General features: G+C 41.7%; 1 protein-coding gene across 6 annotated transcripts in view; it reads right to left on the reverse strand.

The window, feature by feature from the left end:
- ablim2 (actin binding LIM protein family, member 2) overlaps positions 1 to 21,792 on the reverse strand; it is a 121,622-nt gene that overhangs the window by 30,023 nt on the left and 69,807 nt on the right. For 4 of the 6 annotated variants that reach the window (XM_028563799.1, XM_028563803.1, XM_028563801.1 and 1 more), the window contains exons 7-12: positions 16,218 to 16,305; positions 13,286 to 13,344; positions 11,701 to 11,742; positions 8,816 to 8,893; positions 8,549 to 8,692; positions 2,571 to 2,688 (exon numbers count right to left, since the gene is read on the reverse strand). In XM_028563799.1, the coding sequence (XP_028419600.1) occupies positions 2,571 to 2,688; positions 8,549 to 8,692; positions 8,816 to 8,893; positions 11,701 to 11,742; positions 13,286 to 13,344; positions 16,218 to 16,305 (529 nt within the window). The remainder of the gene's footprint in view (positions 1 to 2,570; positions 2,689 to 8,548; positions 8,693 to 8,815; positions 8,894 to 11,700; positions 11,743 to 13,285; positions 13,345 to 16,217; positions 16,306 to 21,792) is intronic. The other 2 variants (XM_028563804.1, XM_028563800.1) reach the window with 1 other exon arrangement.

The following is a 21,792-nucleotide window of genomic DNA, read 5'->3' on the forward strand; positions in this document are numbered from 1 at the left end:
TTAAGTACTGGTGCTATGATACGGCTGAGTACAGACTGTGATATTCCCACTGTAATGTAGCAAGGAGTTTAACAACTGCTGGAATGGAATGTGAATGCTGAGTCGGAGATTCAAAGTCATTCCAGTAACTGTAATATTGCATGGCTACTTAATCTGTAACACTTGATGATTTTGTGTTCACTCAACTGAAAAAGTGTGATCCTTGTGGCAAAAATCTTTTCAGCTCGTCTCCTTAGCCTATGTCTTCGTCTTGCTCGGATTGCTGCTGCCATTTCACCAGGAGGGATATGCGTGGAAACCCACTTCCTGGTTTACACCTGCTTTTGAGAGGTGGAGAATTTTCACCGTGCTTTCACTGGCATTTTTTGTAAATACCGCGGAATACTTAATTAAGCACAATTTACGCTTCTCCTTCCATTACTTTATGGGAAACTCCCACTTTCCCCTTCACCCTTCCACAGAAAAGCGCAATTTGCCATTTTCATTTAGATTTCCTGCGACAGGCAGTCTGTGCTTTTACCTCAGTGCGGCCTGTTTGTACATACCTCGCCATGCTTTTACGCACACGTTGCAAAACAAATACGCCTGAAGTGGCCGCAAAAGCGTCAGTACATCTGGCCCTCAGTGTCTTCATAGGTAAGATTTATTTGCAATATGGTTTTAAACAATAGGGCATAGTACATATCCAGGGGGATACATTTGTGGTCCATTAACAAAAAGCTCAACAACACATAGTGAAGACTTTAATATTTAGATCTAATGTAAATTTGAGAACATTTCCCAATCATGATATTTTGGTTGTGTACAACCCAATATCTGGCCCAATATCTATTTAATAAAGCAAGCCCTATCATCATCTTCCAAATAAAATTGAAGAATTGACACAAGGCACTGGCATAAGTTCTGATGGAGTGACACTGAAATGAACCTCCCCCAGGAAATTTTGAGAATTGAACACTTAATTTGCTGGCAAATTTGCACTGCATCCATTTCTGTTGGAAATGTCTTTACTTATGTATTTATTAAGGAAATAATGTGTGAAATGTGTTTTGCGAAATGTCGTGTTTTGTGCAGGGGTGTCAGTCAACAGGTTATTTTCGCGTAAAACTGATTAGTTTTAACATCTCTAATTTTTAACGCAGGTTCTGTTAGAATTGATCATGAATCCCAGTGTACCTGTACAGTTCTCTGGTTTATCAGTGAAGTGAATGAACTGGACTTCAGACTGGAGTGCCTGAACGGGCCCAAAAGGGGTTGAATGCACATCGGCAGGTCCGCGTTATAAAAATGTGTAAATTCCTCTTCCTCTCCTTGCAGCTCCCTTACTCATATAACTGAACATCCAGGAACTATGGATTTCCTTTCGCACACAGGGTGTTTTTACTACTTCAGTGTTGATTATGATGTTTATTTGCTCGCTTACTGTGTTGCCAACTCTTTTCCAATGAAAGCAGCTAGCACTATCTCCAAACGTTGCTGAAAGTCGGCAGATGATGTCATATTGCTGACATCATCCCGTCTCATTAGCATAGCACTTAGTGGCTGTGTGTGAGGACTGAGAGGAGAGGGAAAGAGACAGCATGCTGATGGCAGAAGAGCCGCTGACTGGGATCACTCTTGAGCAGCATGCATGGAAATCAATTACAATATAACATATCTCACTTTTCTTCTGATGGTCTGAAGTCGATAAATTTGTCGCTGGCCGCTTTTTAGAAATAAAGTCGCTAAATCTACTGAGAAAGTCGCCAAGTTGGCAACAGTGCTCGCACAGAAGCCGTCAGTGGTGTTGATTGGCTATTATTCGTGAAGTGTAACCAATCAGATGGTGCTGTGGGCGGCACATTGAGAGAGTGGTGACCAGAGGAAGAGAGGCATCAGCATACCAGGCCTCCAGGAAGTGCGCCGGGCTTCGAAGCAAATTTGACATAGCGGCCAAACAGTGGAACTACAACTCCCGGCCCGTCACGTCATGATCCTCTGGTCAGATAACATTTGGAAAGTCTAGAAGAGCCGCACAATTAAATCATTTAAGCCCCTCTCAACAGGAAAGTAGTCGGCTCGACTGGCGGAGGTCTCTAGTGTTCCTGTTCAAAGGGCCACACAGGGAGGAAGCAGCGCCAATTATTTAGTCATTTTATATACGGAAGTTGAACTTTTTTGGTTTCATGTGCCACTGAGCAACTCTCAGAGGAATAAACGAGGCTCTGCCTCCGACGCTGTATCCAGGCGTGATGACACATCCATGCTGAATTCGCTGTAGAGGGAATTATTTCCACTGGACATTTTGACCACAGAGATTAAAATATGTCGGACTATCCTGGTAGAACAATAATTGCTGGATAAGGGCAACACTGCTATGAGGGTTTCTGAAAAATATGTGTCATTGTTTTGTGGTGTTAAATGATTTCTAGTCCCATGTTGATAAGAGTAATTCAATACATGCGCCCCCTCCAAAACCCACGGCTATGATCATGAGTAAGGTGATCCTTCATAGATTCAGAAATACAAGCTCAAATTGTGGAGGATTTCACATAACAGCAGCAACACATGGATAATGCTCTGTGTGATACCTGGTCGGCTGTAATTGGTGGGGGAACGACACGGGGTGTAACGTCCGTAGCCCCCCAGGGAGCTGTTGGAGCTGGGGCTGGAAGGCCTCCTCTGACGGGGGGACTTCTCCCCATCACCCTGGATGCACAAACACATCAAGTAAAAAAAAAAATTCAGTGCTTTCAGAACATTACCTCACTCACTCACTCTGTAATCACATTCCTGCCTGCCGGACCTCCTGTTTCATTTGGACTTTTTAAAGTTTATATCGTCAATAAATCATTGAACTCTTCCTGCTACGTCCTCATGTTTGGGTCCAACCCTGCATCTCTGAGTATTGACAGTATGTGCCAAACAAAAGTTAAAGCACTTGAATGTTTAGATTATCCACAAATTCTTTGCAGTAGTATCAACATATTAGTATACTTTTATTTTTTGTAATTTAGATTTGTAAACATCGAACCTCATTTTAAAAAGGGGCCCTATCTTCCCCCCAGGCGCAGCGCAGCACAAAGCCCGATGCAAGTGTTTAAGACCGACGCAGTTGTCGATTTCCCGTCCAGCGCCCACGTCGTTTCAATAGCAAATGCACCTGCGCCCATCTGTGGCCCATGGGCGTGCTGGTCTTACAGGGAGGTGTGTTCAGGTGCATTCTGGGCGTATTGCTATCTTGAGGTAGCGGAAAGTGATCGCACCATTGACCAACAAAAATCTGGTCTAAAGTCAATAACGCAGCATTTCATTGTTATTTTAACAGCACATTAGTGAAATGTGCCTAGGCTTGTGCACAGCGCGTGCACACTATGCTTGTTACACACACAGGGATGCGCAGCAGCACACACATGTGCAAAAGATTAAAAATAAAAATATTTAGCAGAAAATCTGCCATCATAATAGCAATGCGCAAAGGTCCAAACGCGCCTGGCTTTTAAAGGGAATAGGAGATGACACTGATTGGTTTATTGCATGTTACGCCCAAAACACACCTCTGATTAATGAAGACACTTAAGCACAACCCTTTAGGACCATGCGCTCGACGCACAGACCCTTTATTCCACCGTCAAACTAGAAAAACGCCCTAAACGCACATGCGCCAGGCGCTTCACGCCGTACGCTTAGATCGTTAAAATAGGGCCCAAGAACCTTTAGGCAAAGCTTTACCCTGTGATAGTTCTTGTGACATTGATCAGGACTAAACTACTTTCATGGGAAAGTTAATCTCTTGTTTTTTGATTTCACAAGTTTTGATTGTTTTTATTTATTTATTGAGGGAGTGTGACATCCCCAGTGAGACCAAAGGCCCATCCAAATCTCAAGTTAGTGCGGTTAGTGAATAACTGGGTTATGCCAGTTCTTACCGAATACATGAGCAGGAAGAATGGGGAGAATGACAGGAGTAACTCTACCTCCGGTACAGTGGGTGGCACTCTGTCAACACACAACTAGCTTCTTATTGTGGTTGACCAATGTCAAAATTACACCGACCAGCCACAAAATTAGTAAAATTGAACAACTTTATGTTTCCTTCACCCACTCGTTAAACTCTTGAGGAGTCGAGCCAATGGGCATTTAACAGAAGAAGACTTGGGGCCTTTTCCAATACCCAAATTTGTATGTAAACAAAGAGGCGTGGCAGAGCGACAGAGAGGAAAAGACAGAGTCAGAGCAAGGGGTTAAAGAGAGATAATTAAACCGCGGCCCAGTGGTTAATCTACGGATCGGGCTGGTTGGATCATACAAATTAACACAGTGAAATAATACATAATTAACGAGGAAATTATTAACGTTCTCTAAAATGTGAACATAGCAGAGCTGCTGTCAGACGCTCGAGAATGTCCAATGATATCAGCTGTAGTGACATTACTGTGCACATGGAAACGTTTACAATTACTGAAAGCAGCCTCTCTAATCATTAAAGTAAATTATTTATATAGAAAACACTCATACAATGGTACAATACATCATTTAAAAAGCAACGCAGCCAGCAGAGACTGCCGAGGGACAGTGAAGTGTCCGTGTGGGTCTCTAAATCAGAGAAAATATTTAATTCAGGTGGATGCAGGGTGGATGGTTTTAAGCCTATGGAGTCTTTTCTTTCATGATTTACTTTCAGCGGCTTTCAGTGATTCCATGCGTGCAGTAATATCACTGCAACAAATATCTTGGGACATTTAAGCAGCAAAACTAAAAACTATAAAAAAAGTATAAACTTGACAGAGGAAACAGAACTAAACCTTTAGCTTCTAAAATAATCAATCAAGTTAGGCCTGCTGTTCCTCGTGTGTAAATGTGCACAGCGTCTCTCTCAATGGGGACGCACTTGTATGACAAGAAACAGATCTGCTCTCTGCTCTGTTCACATGTTAGAGAATGTAATTCATATTTTAATTAATGATGTATTATTTCATCCAACCATCCACTGTTAATCAGAATGTTTTATGAGCGGTCTGCGGATTAACCACATATCACTGCAATTGATATTTTAAGAATTGGGACATCCTGGCCCGCTGAGATGGATTTCCTGGGCACAAGCCTGATTATACAACAATCAGGCTTGGACTTCTGTGCTAGTCATGGATTGTCTATAACAAACACCGTGTCCGAACATAGGGATGCTCATAAGTTTACTTGGTACCAGAGCACCCTAGGCCAAAGGTCAATGATCGATTTTATAATCGTTTCATCTGAGGCCGTATGTTTTGGACACTCGGGTGAAGAGAGGGGTGGAGCTGTCAACTGATCACCATCTGGTGGTGAGTTGGGTCAGGGGGTGGGGGGAAGACTCTGGACAGACCTGGTAAGCCCAAACAGGTAGTGCGGGTAAATTGGGATCGTCTGGAGGAGGCCCCTGTCCGACAGACTTTCAACTCACACCTCCGGCGGAGCTTTTCGTGCATCCCTGTGGAGGCTGGGGGCATTGAACCCGAGTGGACAATGTTCAAAGTTTCCATTGCTGAAGCTGCGGCGAGGAGCTGTGGTCTTAGGGTCTTAGGTGCCTCAAGGGGCGGTAACCCACGAACACCGTGGTGGACACTGGTGGTCAGGGAAGCTGTCCGACTGAAGAAGGAGTCTTTCCGGGATATGTTATCTCGGAGGACTCCGGAGGCGGTTGCAGGGTACCGAAGGGCCCGAAGGGCTGCAGCCTCTGCCGTGAAAGAGGCAAAGTAGCGGGTGTGGGAGAAGTTTGGAGAAGACATGGAGAAGGACTTTCGGTCGGCACCAAGGTGCTTGCAGTAGGGGGAAGCGGGGAACCATGTACCAAGCTGTGTACAGTAAGGATGGGACACTGTTGACCTCAACTGAGGAGGTAATAGAGCGGTGGAAGGAGCACTTTGAGGAACTCCTGAATCCGACTATTACGCCCTCTATGTTAGAGGCAGAGCTGGAGGATGATGGGGGATCATTGTCAATTTCCCAGGTGGAAGTCACTGATGTAGTCAAAGAACTCCACAGCGGCAAAGCCCCTGGGATTGATGAGATCCTTCCAGAAATGCTCAAGGCTCTGGGTGTGGAGGGGCTGTCCTGGTAGACACGCCTCTTCAACATTGCGTGGAAGTCTGGGACAGTGCCAAAGGAGTGGCAGACCGGGGTGGTGGTTCCCCTTTTTAAAAAGGGGGACCAGAGGGTGTGTGCCAATTACAGGGGTATCACACTTCTCAGCCTCCCTGGTAAAGTCTACTCCAAGGTGCTGGAAAGGAGGGTTCGGCCGATAGACGAACCTCAGATTGAAGAGGAACAATGCGGATTCCGTCCTGGTCGGGGAACAACGGACCAGAAAAGAGAGCTGAGCCAGAAGGCAAAGCTCTCGATCTACCGGTCAGTTTTCGTTCCTACCCTCACCTATGGGCATGAAGGCTGGGTCATGACCGAAAGAACGAGATCCAGGGTACAAGCGGCTGAAATGGGTTTCCTCAGGAGGGTGGCTGCCGTCTCCCTTAGAGATAGGGTGAGAAGCTCAGTCATCCGTGAGGAGCTCGGAGTAGAGCTGCTGCTCCTTCGCGTCGAAAGGAGCCAGTTGAGGTGGTTCAGGCATCTGGTAAGGATGCCCCCTGGGCGCCTCCCTAGGGAAGTGTTCCAGGCACGTCCAGCTGGGGGGAGGCCTCGGGGAAGACCCAGGACTAGGTGGAGGGATTATATCTCCAACCTGGCCTGGGAACGCCTTGGAATCCCCCAGTCGGAGCTGGTTAATGTGGCTCGGGAAAGGGAAGTTTGGGGTCCCCTGCTGGAGCTGCTCCCCCCGCGACCCGACACCGGATAAGCGGATGAAGATGGATGGATGGATGGGACAAGCCTGATTATAGCGCAGACAAAGAGGCAGAATGCGGGAGAATTGGGATAGGGCTATCATGCATTCTATTACCTCAGTAGGAGTAGGAGAAAGCAGCTGGGGGGTCTGCAAATGAAAAGGGGGAGAAAGCCAATGATTAGGACAAACTCATATGTGAGGTCATATGAGTTAACCATCCACCAGTGATCATTCAATGTCAGTGAGTCAGCACGTCCACAGTGAGGACATTCCCAATGGACAGATGAGCTGAATGAAGTGGGTCTAAGGTAGATGGTTTACTTCACACGCTCAGGACTATGGGACTGGGACTGCACTGCAAAGCAGGGCTGGGTACCCAATTTAATTCTTTTTAGGCACCGACCGAATTGCCACTAAAGTATCGAGTATGGAAAAATGCCTTGTCATTCAATACCCAATTTCAATACCTAAGGAGAAATTCTCTTCAGTCAGTGAGCCAATAAGCATGCCTCAACCAAGATCTAATAATGTCTGTGATTGTCTGTCTAATGTTAGACAGGAAAAACTCTACGTTACACAGAGACAGTGCTCATGTAGTAGGAGCTGTAAAAACGAATAAAAAGATTTGTTCCGTAATGTGTAATGCTTTAATTTCTTTTTGTTTTACGAAATTGGTATAAAAAAGTACAATTTAGGAACCGGTATCAAAGTCAGTATCGAACATTTTTTAACAATACCCAGCCCTACTGCAAAGAATGATGTTTGTGGGAGAAGCAAGCATGGTGTTGATAAATGACCGTGACTGACTTCACTGTCAGGGTGGGGGACGATGATTGAGGGATAGCAAGGCAAAAAAGGAAGAAAGAAAATTACTGACAAATGAAGTTTACTCAATCAAGTCAGGTTTTCATCTGTGTAAGATATAAAAGCAATGAAACCTGAGAAATATCTTTTGATCAATGAAATGGCTTGGAAAAACACAGCCATTGGCAGTACTCCTTAACCCGACGCACAGTTGGTTTGTTACACAGGACCATGTGAGAAGCTGTCATTGGAAACTGTTTGGAAAAGGACAGGCACTTTGAAAGAATACTTGGTAGGTGATTGGATGAACCATCTGTCTATCATTGTTTTGAAGGAACAGTGGTCGGCCGTCACATACACCTAAACCACGCTGCCAGTAACTCCTCACTGGATGCTGATTGGGCCCAACCGCTGGGGGTTCGGACACAAACGCGTTACTTGAAGCCTGACGAGATGGATTTTCTTGTGAGCTTGTGATCCTGTGATTCTCGCGTGATCTCAAGATATCGCGAGAATTTACTTAATAGAAAGAATAATAGATAATAATAATAGAAATATAAAAGTACTTGAAATGTACCTTAGGGATTGGTAATATATTGATATTGTCTTTTCCTATTTTTTAAGGCTGCATTTCAGTAAAGTGATGTCATTTTCTTAACTTACCAGAATGTTCTAGCAGTTCTATTTTTTGTCTTTAACCACTTAGTCATTATATCCACATTATTGATGAATATATATCTAAAATCTAATTGTGAAAATATGTTCTGATAGCACCAATAGTCAAATCTACAATATCGGCATCGAGGTGTTTGGTCATTAATATTGTGATATCTGATTTTCTTTATATTGTCCAGCTCTAATGTACTTAGTTAATTCCCATCACTGGATTAGAGAGGTGTAAAGCTAGAGAGCAGAAGTGAAAACCAGAGAGCTGTGAGGCTGCTCTACCTCTCCATAGTGCCTTTCCTCAGACGGGTAGCTGACATATGGAGAGTAGGACAGCATGTCCGGCCTGTCTATGTTATAGATGGCCTTGGTCTTTGGAAGAGCCGCCAGGTCCTTGTAGTCCAGCATCTCCTCTCCTAGTTTGGCCTGGCAGCAGAGGGAAGACAACATGAATCTATTCATCATGTACTGGTATTAATGTTTTCTTGAGGAACTACAGGTCATTGGTATACAGAACGCTGCTGGAAAAAGATGAACTATGTGTCTTACATAGATGACTCTGCTGGGAGAGCCTGAGGCGCTGGATGCTGGGACTGAAGTAATGCTCTCAGATGAAGTCCGGGTCACCTGAAACACACACACATACACAATTAGGGCTGCCCTTGAAAGTCGAAGGGCCTTATTTTAACGATCTAAGCGTACGGCGTGAAGCGCCTGGTGCATGTGCGTTTAGAGCGTGTACAAATCCGCTTTTGCTAGTTTGACGGCGGAGAAAAAGGGTCTGTGCGCCAGGCACATGGATCAAAAGGGTTGTACTTAGTGTCTTAATTAATTAATAGGTGTGTTTTGGGCATCATTCCTTTTAAAAGCCAGGCGCGTTTGGACTTTGGCACATTGTTATTATGATGGCAGATTTGCTGCTTAATATTTTTATATTTAATCTTTTGCATGTTTGTGTGCTGCTGCGAGTCCCTGTGTGTGTAAGAAACATAGTGTGCACGCTGTGCACGAGCCTATGCACATTTTACTAATGCACTGTTAAAATATCAATTAAAATGCTGCGTTATTGACGTTTGACCAGGTTTTTGTTGGTCAATGCCATGATCACTTTCCGCTGCCACAAGATAGCAATACGCCCAGAATGCACCTGAACACACCTCCCTGTAAGATCATGAGTGCACAGATGCTCGCAGGTGCATTTGCTATTCAAACGACATAGCTGCTGGACAGGAAATTGACAGCTGCGTTGGTCTTGATCAAGCAAAGATTATAATCATCAGTTGGATACCCATAAGTTGACTGAGATTCTTCAAGTCAACCATTTTTTTTATTTTTATTTTATTTTTTGGGACATTTTGGCCTGGATAGGACAGTTGTAGACAAGAAAGTGGGGAGAGAGGGGGAAGACATGCAGCAAAGAGCCACGGGTCGGATTCTAACCCTGTGCCGCTGCGGTAAGAACTGAGCCTTGGTACATTGGGCGCACGCTCTACCAGGTGAGCTACCAATCAGTTGTTTTTGTTGTTCTGTCAGTCAGTGTGCAGTGTACTTCTGCGGACATTTAGGCCCGTTTAAGCTCTGAGATAACGTTATCATCTGCTTTCTGCTTAGGAGTAATACATGTACAGCTCACAGCAACTTCATATTATATAGTCTCTGGTTTTGTTTGATATATAGTGTCAGCAAAAAACTTTGTTGCACATTTCCGATCCGTAGCGTAGTAAAATTAGCATGAATTAGCTCAGAGGGCAAGCTTAGCTTGTTTACCTAAGTAAACGTGGCTGTCACCCTGAACGTCCCACCGAACCCCCTTTATTAAGTCTGGCATTTCAATAAAACATTACTTGATAGTCTATATGAAAAGAAACTTGTAACGTGTTTACACTAAAACTAAATCTGTTTAATAAAAGAGAGAGGAGGCGAGGGTCTGTGCATCTGGCTGTTGCCATTATTTAGGCCTACATGCCGTGATGCTGTCTAACAAGCCGTGCACCATGCGCAAACTGTCAAATAAAAGAAGCGAACCATTAGTCCAAGATTCGTATTATACAGCCAAATCGGATTCGATGACGATTATGTTTTAATATATTGGATGCACACAGGTTTAGGGAGGTGACAGAGAGAGATATTACATACATTTATTGTTCATCCAATTAAAGGGGACATGGCATGAAAAACTCACTTTCTCAGTGCTTTGCACATACATTTGGAGTCCTTACCAACCCACAAACTTCGAAATAAGACAACCCAATAGGTTTTTGTGGGCTCCCTAGATAATAACACATGGGATTCAACAAGCCATTCAGATTCAGCTCTGTCACATGCAGCCTCATTAGAATGTATACCGCCCCCATCTCAGTATCTCCACCCACAGATTGGCTTTTTCAGGAGGGGGGCTTAAAGAAACAGGCGCTAAAATGAAGCATTTCAGAAAGAGAGTGAATACAGGTACAGTATATTGAGACATAATATGAGAAAAATAATGCTTTTGTTTTTTTAACATTAAAGCATGTAAACATAGAAGAAGCCCAAAATACAAGTATGAATCTGAAAATGAGCATAATTTCTCTCATTCAAGGTCTTTGTGTAAAGAGATATTTGATTCTGATTTTCAATTCAAATCTGCCTTGTTCTTTTCCTTTAACCACATGAAATTAAAAAAAATTTTGTCTGCAAAATGTCAGAAAAGTTTAAAATGAAACACCCATCACAAGTCTCCAGAACCTGTGGTGACGTCTTCAAACTGCTTGTTAACAACAACCATTCCAAAACAAATGATATTCCATTTACAATTATATAAAAAGATTGAAAACGTAATTTAATGTATATTCAAAAATGTTAAAGTACTCCTTTAAACTATATGCCTAAATATAAACTATTGACATTTTTATTATTGTTGGTACACTTTGTTTTTTTTTCATTATGTTCAAACAGCACACAAGTATCACACATTGGTGCTATTAGTGAAGCTGTGGCTGACATGGCAATCAGCACCAATCACAGTTATTGTTAAAGCACACAAGTTGAAGACAGAGGGAGCGTACCCTGTCAGAACAAATTAAATATTGGTAGTTTGATTGCTATCATCTTGCATGATCATCAGATCGCCTCTAACAGAGGCCTCTGTCTGTCAAGTTGTGTGAGTGATAATCTCTTCAGATACAAATGACATCTCCTACAGATGCAGGTACTGACATACTCATCTCTATTTGCTCATGAAAGCATCCCTGTACATGCACAGAGTGATGAGATCGACATGTTACAGCATCATCAGTCCCTGACCAATCAAAGGTCTTTACAGTGGGTGGCCTGTGGGTGTGGCTGCTGCTCAACATGAAGCAACTAAAGTAGTATGGGGTCAACAGTTATGATCAACCCATGCAGCGTATGGGAGTGGGGTTTGGGTGGGTGCAGCGACGTACAGGAGCACCAACCTGTTGCTCAGCGATGTCATTGAGCTGTATCCGGACCTGCTTCTGGGAAGGAGAATTGTTATGATGAGGAATGAGGATGGGAGATGGAGGAATGGTAGATAATGAATGTGAGGCTGCAGGGCGGCTGATGCAACGCTAAAACAATGGTAATTTGTCCTGAACTGCCCACTGTATTATGATCGGTTAGTCACATACTCAAGGTACGTACTGATTTGTCTTGAGGTTGACAAGTGAACTTGTCATAGTCACTACATTTACACTTTTATTTTTCAAATTTTGAACGCAGGTCTTATTATTTTTCACAATACCAAACACCACATACCTCTGTATGCAGATGATATATTGTTTCAGACGGAAATCTGGATACTAAATTAACTTGGGAAAATCTGCACTATCCCGCCTGAATACCTCTATGAGACATTTGGCTACCCCAATAAACTCAGAACCTTACATAATTAGGAAAGGCAGGGCAGCTTTATTTGTATAGCACATTTCAGCAACAAGGCAATTCCAAGTGCTTTAAATAAAACATTAAAGAGCAGCTAAAATAATTAAAAACATCAGTTAAAGTGAATATAAAAACAGCTAAAATAGAATAAGACAGGTGGGAAATAGAATAATGGAGGTCTCTATCCACCCCTCAGTTACAAGCCCTGTGTCAATTACCTACAGCAAGATGCTTGTGAAGGTAAAGACTGAACTACAAAGATGGAGCACATCTCACCTCTCATTCCATGTTCATATTTCATTTTTTTAAATGAATGATTTTCCTATGAATCAACTTTTTCAGCTCTATGCATCACCCAGCGGAATTAATTATATTCTGCTATCTCCAAATTTATATGGGATAAAAAGAAACATAGACTCTAACTTTCAACTCTCCAGAGACCAAAATGTGACGGTGGACTGGGATTTACGAACTTCCAATGACATGGCCATTTGTGTTGCATCCTTTTGGATTCCATTCCATGTGTCCTGGTACTCTATAGAGCAAAACCTTGTTCTCCCTCATAGACTACAAGCTCTAATCTATTCCAGCATTTTGACTAAACATTCTAAAACTAAATTTGGCTCCATTTCTGATCTAATTTCTGTTTGGCAATTTACTAATACATTTAGAAAAATTACGTCCAATTGATACCACCATTCTACCTTATTCCATAACTGTGGTCTCCAGTTTTAGAGAAATGGGTCTCTGCTCATTCCAAGACATTCAGAATCTCTTTCATTTACCTGGACCTTTTTTGTCTATCCAAAACAGCAATGCTGAGCAATGACATTTAAGATGTTTTAGTACTTATCAGAGAGGTCTAGGACAACATCGGAAAGAAATTCAACTACTATTTCATTTTTAGCCTTCAATTTAACCAATCCTATCTCCCTATTTACAGCTGTACAAATAAGAAACAACATCTTACATCTTCCCAAATGACATCCAAGTAACAATATTTAGTAAAAAAAAATGGGCTCTGTGTTCTAATTTGGATCTATTTTGGTTCCAATGAGGATTTGTGACAAAAAGCCTCATGCATCTTATCTTATCTTGACGAGTATACAGTCGTGGCTCAGCAGTCTTTCCACCCACCTTACTCTTCTCCTCCAGCTTGGCTGCTTGTCTGCACGGAGGATGCCAGATGGTAGATCCTGAAGACAGAGACAGAGACAGGAGCTGTCAGATTGGGATTGTTTCCATTTACTTCCAAGAGTAAACTTAAAACTCTTCCTCTTTGAAAAAGCTTATAGTTAGGGAGTGAGGAGTTGCAGCGTTTGTCTTGGCCCAGCTCTTAGTTATGCTGTTATAGTTTTAGACTCCCGGGGACTTCCTTTGACACTTTAAGCTCCTCTCTCCTCTCTCTTTCCATCTGTGGGCATCTATAACAACAACATTCACATTCATATACACACACTCACTAACAATGCTCCCACAAACCTAATCCCTTCCTTTAGCCCATACCAAAATCAAAGTCAATCAGTGAGCCATCTGTGAAAATGCAGTTACAGAAACAAGGTATAAATATATTTATGCACTTCACTATCACATGCAGGTACATAACTGCAAACATATACAGTATATGAGAAAAACAAGAAGGATCAGAAACAGGAACAGGATGTTTGAAAATAGGTAAAAAGAGATAATTTGAAAACATAAAAGGAAGTTATAGATCTGAGCGAACGAGAGAGATTGTTCCAGTCTGATGGTGCTTTAAATTTAAATGCACGACGACCTACTTCTTTGTTAATTCTGGGTACATAAAAGAAGAGCTGATTCATATGCCTTAAATTGTACTGTGTATTAAAAGGAACTAAAAGACATTTCAAATAAGGAGGGAAATGGAAATGAATACACTTAAAAATAAGTAGTAACCAGTGGAAATGCATTCTTGACACAGCAGAGTATAGTAATATTTTGCGTGGCAATACTTTATAGATACACGGACACCAAGTATCAATCTTTTATTATTGCACATCAGAATTCAACTAGAATAATAAAAATCAATTGCTTTTTTCAGTCCACTAGATGTTTGAAGTGAGATGAACAAACAGAGAAATTAAAATGTATCTTTTTAAATAAAAAAGATATTGACAAAGTTTACCTTTTGGGGACATCTTTTAAAGTTCGAAAAAAGGTAATAAATTGCAATATATCCCAGAATATCGCAATATGTTTAAAATCGCAATAATACCATATAGTGACATAAGTATGATGATAATATCGTATCGTGGGGCCTCTGGGGATTCCCACTCCTATGAAATGCCTACTGATGACTAAATACCCCACAACTAATGACATTCTCTGTGTCCTCAGCTATACTTTGTGTTTAGGAACAATAAGTTATTATGTATTTTCAATTAGTATAATTGATTAGTAAATGTTAGCAAACATGCTAATTCAGATGGTGGTGATACATGACCATGGTGAACATCAGGGGCTAAAAATCAGCATGGTAACATGGTCGGTGACAGACAAGGGAAAACTTTGGCAACATCTGTTTTTTATATTTATATATATATATATATATATATATATATATATATATATATATATATATATATATATATATATATAGCGGACACATTTAAAAAACTACAGTTGGTATTGTTTGTGTAATACTTTGTACTTCATTGTTTTTGCCTGCTGTATATTAGCTTGTACTGTATGTTTGGTTTTTAGCAACTTCATAGGGTTCCTGTTGCTAGCTTTATACAACTATTTGTTTCCTGCAAAAAACAAATGTACATTCTGACATTAGCAAAGAAAGTACATAAATAAGTGATGAAGCAATACTGATTCAAGATAAAGCTAAAAAAAATGAGCTAAACACTCCAAACTCCAGGCATGACTTATTTCCACATCTGTTGCAGTTTCATGTTTTCATGGCTAGGCTTTCAGGAAGCTTATTTCACCACTAAATCAATGTACCCTAGAGTGACAAGTAGCAGTTCAATGCGAGTTTAGATAAATGGAGCAGCCATGGCAAAGCACCAGCTGCTACTTTGTGTTAGTGCCACGGCAGCAGTAAATAACAACTGTAACCCCAGACCATTAGGAACAAGGAGAGCCACAATACACTGGGTTCATACCGCCGATGGTGAGTAAGAGGATATAGAGTTTAAAGAGTGAAGAGAAGGAGAACAGAGTGAAAAATGAAGTAGGTCACTACTATATCTTTAGCTCTTCTTTGGCTTCTTATTGTCTAACAATAGACAGTCATGCAGGGTTTCTGCAGGTTTCACCAAGTCAAATTTAAGACTTTTTAAGATCTTTTTAAGACCTGTATTAATGAAATTTAAGACATACTTTGTATATGACGACATCAAAATCCACAAAAAAGTCAATGTCAGAGTCAGGAAACCTCACTAAATTTTCACTTCCCCATAGCTGAAGAATAAAATCCTTTCCGAAAGAGACTCACGCAGCCTTGCACTCAGCTGCAATATAAGATGCATGTTGGTCTCATTTGTAGTCGTAATGCAGCCAATTATATTTGGAGTAGGGAAAGAAAGAACTACAACTAGGGCTGGACGATTAATCGAAAATGTACAGACATTGAAATTCTGAAGCTGTTGTCGACATATTTTTCCCATGATGATAATTTTGATAATTTATTCCTGTTGATAGGCCTACTTTCTCCCTAAAAACATTCTAATGCGTGTGTAGACTTGACTTATAAAACGCTGCGGGAGCATTTCAATGACAACATTAAGACCTGTTTCAAATTAAGTAAGAGCTAGAACACAATTCTTCAGCAAATTTAAGACTTCTTAAGGCCTAAAATCTTTATTTTGAAATATTAGACTTTTTAAGACTTTTAAGACCCTGTTGAAACACTGTCATGTGTGTTGTGTAGGTACTGTATGTGCCTGACCACAAATGATTCAATGCTGTCATGTGTGTTAGCATTGAATCATTTGTGGTCAGGCAGATACAGTACCTACCCTGAAGTTTGGAGCTATAGATCTTATATAGATAACATTTGTAATGTATTTGACTCAAGTCCCAAAAACAGCTTATTTACCTTGCAGGTACATTTCTTCTCCCTCTGCAAACATCTGCTCACAGCGGGCACAGCGGGCACATGCAGGGTGGTAGTGCTTCTCTCCTGCCTGTTGAGCATAAAACAAAAGGACAGGTTAGGGGAAGTGATAAAGGGGTACTCAAGAAATTAAGTATTGCAATTCAATAAAGTTTGGGGACTTTAGACATTTAAAAAGTATTCAGGATCAGAATTGAAACAAAAAAGCCCAGATATCATGACTTTTAGTCCGTATGAAAAACGGTGTCCTACACTTCCCACAATGCAACTCAAGTCCAAACTCAGATAACCCTCATAAAAATCAGTGGAGTGGCTCTTTATACTTTAGCTGAAAAGAAACAAGCAACAGCAGTCGTATCCTTTAAAACTGTTCCTAATCAAGCCGTAGCCATTAGGAACAGAAAAACAATAGATGAAATGTTAGCAATTACAAAAAACTGTTAACTGATACAGGACTTTTAATTAAAATGATTTAACGTCAAACATTTGACACATTATCTAATAATGAAGACTTATTAGCTTCTTTTGAATGTCAAAGTCCAAATTTAAATAAACTTATATAGTACCTATACCCATATCTTTTTGAGTATCTTATGATTATTTTAAATTTTCTCATTCCAAACTTTGTGTCTCATTTTTCTTTCTTTTCCTGGCAGAAATCGTCTTCCATAGGTTAGGGATCCATATATATTTTACACAACCATTCACTCACCTACAGTCTGCTTATCTGCCTAAACTGTTTAAGAGACATGGCAATATGATGTATAGGCAAAATCTGGCTCATGCACAGTCGTGACAATGAAGACAAACCAATGCAACACGGACAAATGTATAAAACAACCACTCCTAGTGCAGTGGATGAATAGTTAAACAAGAAAACAGTGGTAGTGAATTTCACTGAGTGCTTTTATGGAGGAGTGTGTCTTGATGTTTTGTCTCTTGCACTCAGAGTTCATAATGGTGTTTTAATGATGAAAAGACAGGAGTGTTTTTCGTGGGCCTGTATATATTGTTGCCGTTATATTGTTGGCTAGTTTCATTTATAATAAAACATCAGATTTTATAAACTAAAAGTAAAAAAAATAAAAAGTAAATGTACTTTGTTACATTCCACCACTGCAAATGACAACAAAGAAAAGGGTGTGTTTTATTATTTAGCCACAAGGTGGAGAACTTGTGTTGAGTAAGGAGCACTGCAGTTCCAGAGAAAGGTACAAGAGTAACATGGGCGTTAAAGCATTCCAATCAACTTAACGTTAGCATTCCACTTGACTTTAAAGACTTGATCAATATCCCTTTGCAAAGGAAAAAAAAAATCCAGGGAGGGGGAGATATGTTATCCAGAGCTCAAGTATGAACCTACAAGCCAGAGTGAGGGCAGGGAGCGGTCATGGTGAGGATGGATGTGTCTGTGATATTGCTTTGCCGTTATCATGTGAATTGTTTCTGGGCGTGTGAAACCACAGGGCCACTGGGGGAAGAGGTCTTCAGGTGATCCTCTGAGGACCCAACCCACTGGGAACTTGTTGGGGTAATATTATCCTTGGGATAGTTATTTAGTGTATGCATGTCGGGTTTGGTTAGGTTTTCCTTGGGTCCATATCAGCTTGGGTCCAGCACTTTGGACCATGAAGACCTCTACATTTAGAGCAAAACATCCCAGTAATTAGGCAGTTTCAGTGCCTTGTTAGAGGGCACCTTAGTAGTAGTTGTTGCAGTTGAGTTAAGCTATTGCGTTTCTTGAATAGATTTTTCCAATCTGGTTCAGGAATTAAACTAAAACGTATTTAGTCCAAATCCTGATATTCTCCCCAAAACCACCTCCTTTTTAACAAGTCATCCAGTCTGTTTGGTAATCCAAATACCATTTCACTTGTGTAATGCAGATTTTCTCAATACTAGTGCCTTATTCTGTCTTGTATTGTGTTGTCACAACAAAAACCATCATTTGATTTAAGTAGAATTATCTCACTCTGTTGTCTTGTTAAAAACACACAACGATTAACTAAACGACTCATGATGGAGAGTCTTTGTGTTTTCTTCTTCATGCCAAACAGTCATCTGATGTCTGCTGATCCCTGCCTCCCCAAAGGCATCCCTTCTTGCTTCAGCAGCGGCCTGATTTCGCACCATCCCCTCTGAGGTCCCTCCATTTTGCTGCGTCATTTCAATGGAATCATACCAGAAAGAAGGATGCCGACACCCTATTTCTTGGAAACACCCTGCAGAATGCTCATTGCTTAATACTCTGGACCGAATGGGCAGCAGAAAGAGAGATGAAGCAACCAGAGACATGTAGATCTGACCAATGAGCAGGGTGACTCCAGGTCCAGGTATTATTGGGAGAAAAACAACGGTCAGGTGCTTGAAAACTGGCAGCATGTTGGGGCCACCTTGCCAAAAGCTCATATTTTGAATACAATAAGAAAAACCTAGAGAAAAGAGGAAGTTGACTTTGAAACATTGAGGCTAGAGATAAAAGGCCTGGAACTGGATTGAAATTCAAACATGGAAAGCATGAGAGGGCCGGAAAAGAGATAGCCCAGCAATCAAATCCTTCCTTTGTCAGAATCCAAGCCTGCATGAGGGGAAAATTATCATATTCAATGTCCTGTGGGACTGATAAGTCAAGGAGGAGGAGGGGTTGAGGGTGGTTTGTAGGGGGGATGAACTTGAAAGCTGACCATTGGATGTTTTACTGAGGAATGACAGCCGTGGCTGAGACTCCTGCATGACTTTTGGATTTGTGAAACAGCTGTGGTAAAGAGTTGGGAGAGATCATGACAGCCAAATAGTGAAAGGGCAGGTGAGGTTGCAAAGAGCTGCTGCGCCTTTTCTACTTCTTTATTTATCCAATTACATACAGACCATCTGCTTTCTCTATCTAATGTCCTGTCCAATTTCAGAAACGGGCCAGAGAGGTAGATTCCATTCAGAAGATTGGAATGGACTTTGGTGCATCGGGCATGGCTACGGCACAAACCACAGAGGAAATCAGTGATGCTTTTCGTGGACCAGGTCAGTGTCATCAAGTCAAGTATCAACCTCTGTTTGACAAATTTGAATGTCTTGCATTCTGATGTACAAACGAAAAGTAAAAGTAGTTTTGTGAAGAATGAAAAACGAGAGCTTGAGAGATCTGGCCAATCACTGCATATCAGCGTATGTTTTAAGCATAATAAAACCCTGCCTTACAGACTCTATCCACAGGGGGGAAAAGAAAACGTTTTCCGGCAACTTTCTGGCTAGAAAACTGAACTGACAAGCAGCTACCAACAGACATGCCCACAAAGAGGGGATTCCGAGAGTTCCCTAGATTACTTGTTACTCTTGGAAAGGTTTTCTCGGAAAATCTGCAAAGCACCTAAAGAATACTGAAGCCTTTTCTCACATTCAAGGTGATGAGTTTAGCACTTCCAGCTTGTTTGGAACAAACACAAGAATTAAGAAGAAAGACAATAAAGAAGTAAACAGATCTACCTACACATGATCAGCTTTGCAAAGCGAAGACACTGAGCCTTACAACTATTTGTCAGTGGCCTATCAATGTGCACAAAATGAGTCTACAGCTGTCTGTCACCTAAGATAACGGGACCAGTGATGGACGATGCCCCGAATCTTTGTTCATAGTTGGGTTCTTAGTTATCTTATTCTCAATCATTTCCAGTGCTTTGTTTTGTGGAAATACAGTCTTTGCTTGGCTTGTTGTTTAAATTTCCCGGCACTCATTGCTGACGTAAGCCCCTGTGCTCCGCCTCCACAGAGGGCCTGACAGCAAATCCAAGGAAAGAGTCATCCCGGTACCCACTCGCACTACGTGACTGAGGGGTGATTTCTGGGAAAAGCAAAAAATAAACGCCACAGCAATGAGCCGCTGAGCAACAAAGATGTAAGTAGAGTTTCAAGTCAACCTGCTTCACCGCTACCACCTCCAGTTATTGACTCCATACATCCACACAAAGCACACTCTTTGATCTCAACCAAATGTCATGACATTTTGAACGCTCCGTCTCTCTGTTACTGCAGCCAAGCACAGGCAGAGTGGATAGAAATGGCTTCCATACTCACACAAAGATGCATTTGATTTAATAAAAGAGCTGGGCCTGTATTTCTTAATTTATTCTGAATCTCTCAGAGGAATTACGCTGTAGGAAGTTTGATTTCATGTTTTTATTAGGTTGCATGTAGGGTAATCTTTATTATCATACAATATTAACTTGAAACCTTCCTTTCCATTTGTTTTAAGAGGTGAGGTAATGAAAGGAGAAGAGAAGGCAGATAAAACTTGCCTGGAGCTGATAAAAACAGGACCACTCTGCCACACACACACACACACACACACACACTTTTTAGGAACAGGTGCTTTCCATCCTGTGAGATGGTCTTGGGCTCCAGACATTAAAGGGCCAAATAATTAAGAACACACATGATGGCCTGACACAATACTGTAGAAACTGGAAGTGGGTGATGTCATTTACACACACACACACACACACACACACACACACACACACACACACACACACACACACACACACGAACACACACACACACACACACACACACACACACACACACACACACACACACACACACACACACACACACACACACACACACACACACCCAGCAAGATGCTCTCATCTCATTTCTTTTGTTCCCAGACTCTGGAACCTGAGAGGTGTTTATGAAAGGAGAGAAATGGAGAGACCGCCATGTGATCAAAGAAAAGAGAGAAAGTGTTGTTTGTCCCTATAATGCTGCTCTGTTGCTACGAGGTCATAGCCGGAGCTTCCAAGACCCCCCTGTCTAAAAGCTTTCTCCTCCTCCTCCTCCTCCTCCTCCTCCTCCTCCTCCTCCTCCTCATCCTCCTCCTCCTCCTCCTCCTCCCTCTTTCATCCAAGGAGAGTATCCCATGTCCCATCTCTCCATCCCTCCATCACTGCACAACAACAGACTGCTTCACTAACACCACTAGCACTCATTTTTACCTCTCAAATGGACTCTCTCGTCGAATCGTGTTAATCCCTCTCTCCCTCGTTCCAATTGTGCATGTTCTGCTGTTTTTTCTTAACCACTCAACTTGCAGGCTCGGATGCATGGACATACCTGACTGGATTTAGATTCATTTCACAATCGTTGAACTGATGGGGGGTTACTTGAATGGTAGTCTATATCGACGAGGTTTCATTTACGGGATTGCTCCGTTGCCGGAAATTCCGCCGGATGTTCCTCTTTTTCCACTAGATGTCCGTCCCCTTCCTCTTTCTTTGTGTTGGCGTTCTAAACTCCGGTGGATTTATAAGGACTATGATTAACTGCTCCTCAGATCTCTGCAGGGTAAATCCAGACAGCTAGCTAGACTATCTGTCCAATCTGAGTTTTCTGTTGCACGACTAAAACTACTTTTGAACGTACACATGTTCCACCAAAACAAGTTCTTTCCTGAGACTATTTTGTAGAGGCGCCGTTGCTCCGTGCGGTGCTTAGCACTGCCCAAGACGATTGTGATTGGTTTAAAGAAATGCCAATTAACCAGAGCACATTTTTCCTCCCA

The sequence above is a fragment of the Perca flavescens genome, chromosome 19 (assembly GCF_004354835.1).
Source record: "Perca flavescens isolate YP-PL-M2 chromosome 19, PFLA_1.0, whole genome shotgun sequence".
Classification (NCBI taxonomy): domain Eukaryota; kingdom Metazoa; phylum Chordata; class Actinopteri; order Perciformes; family Percidae; genus Perca; species Perca flavescens.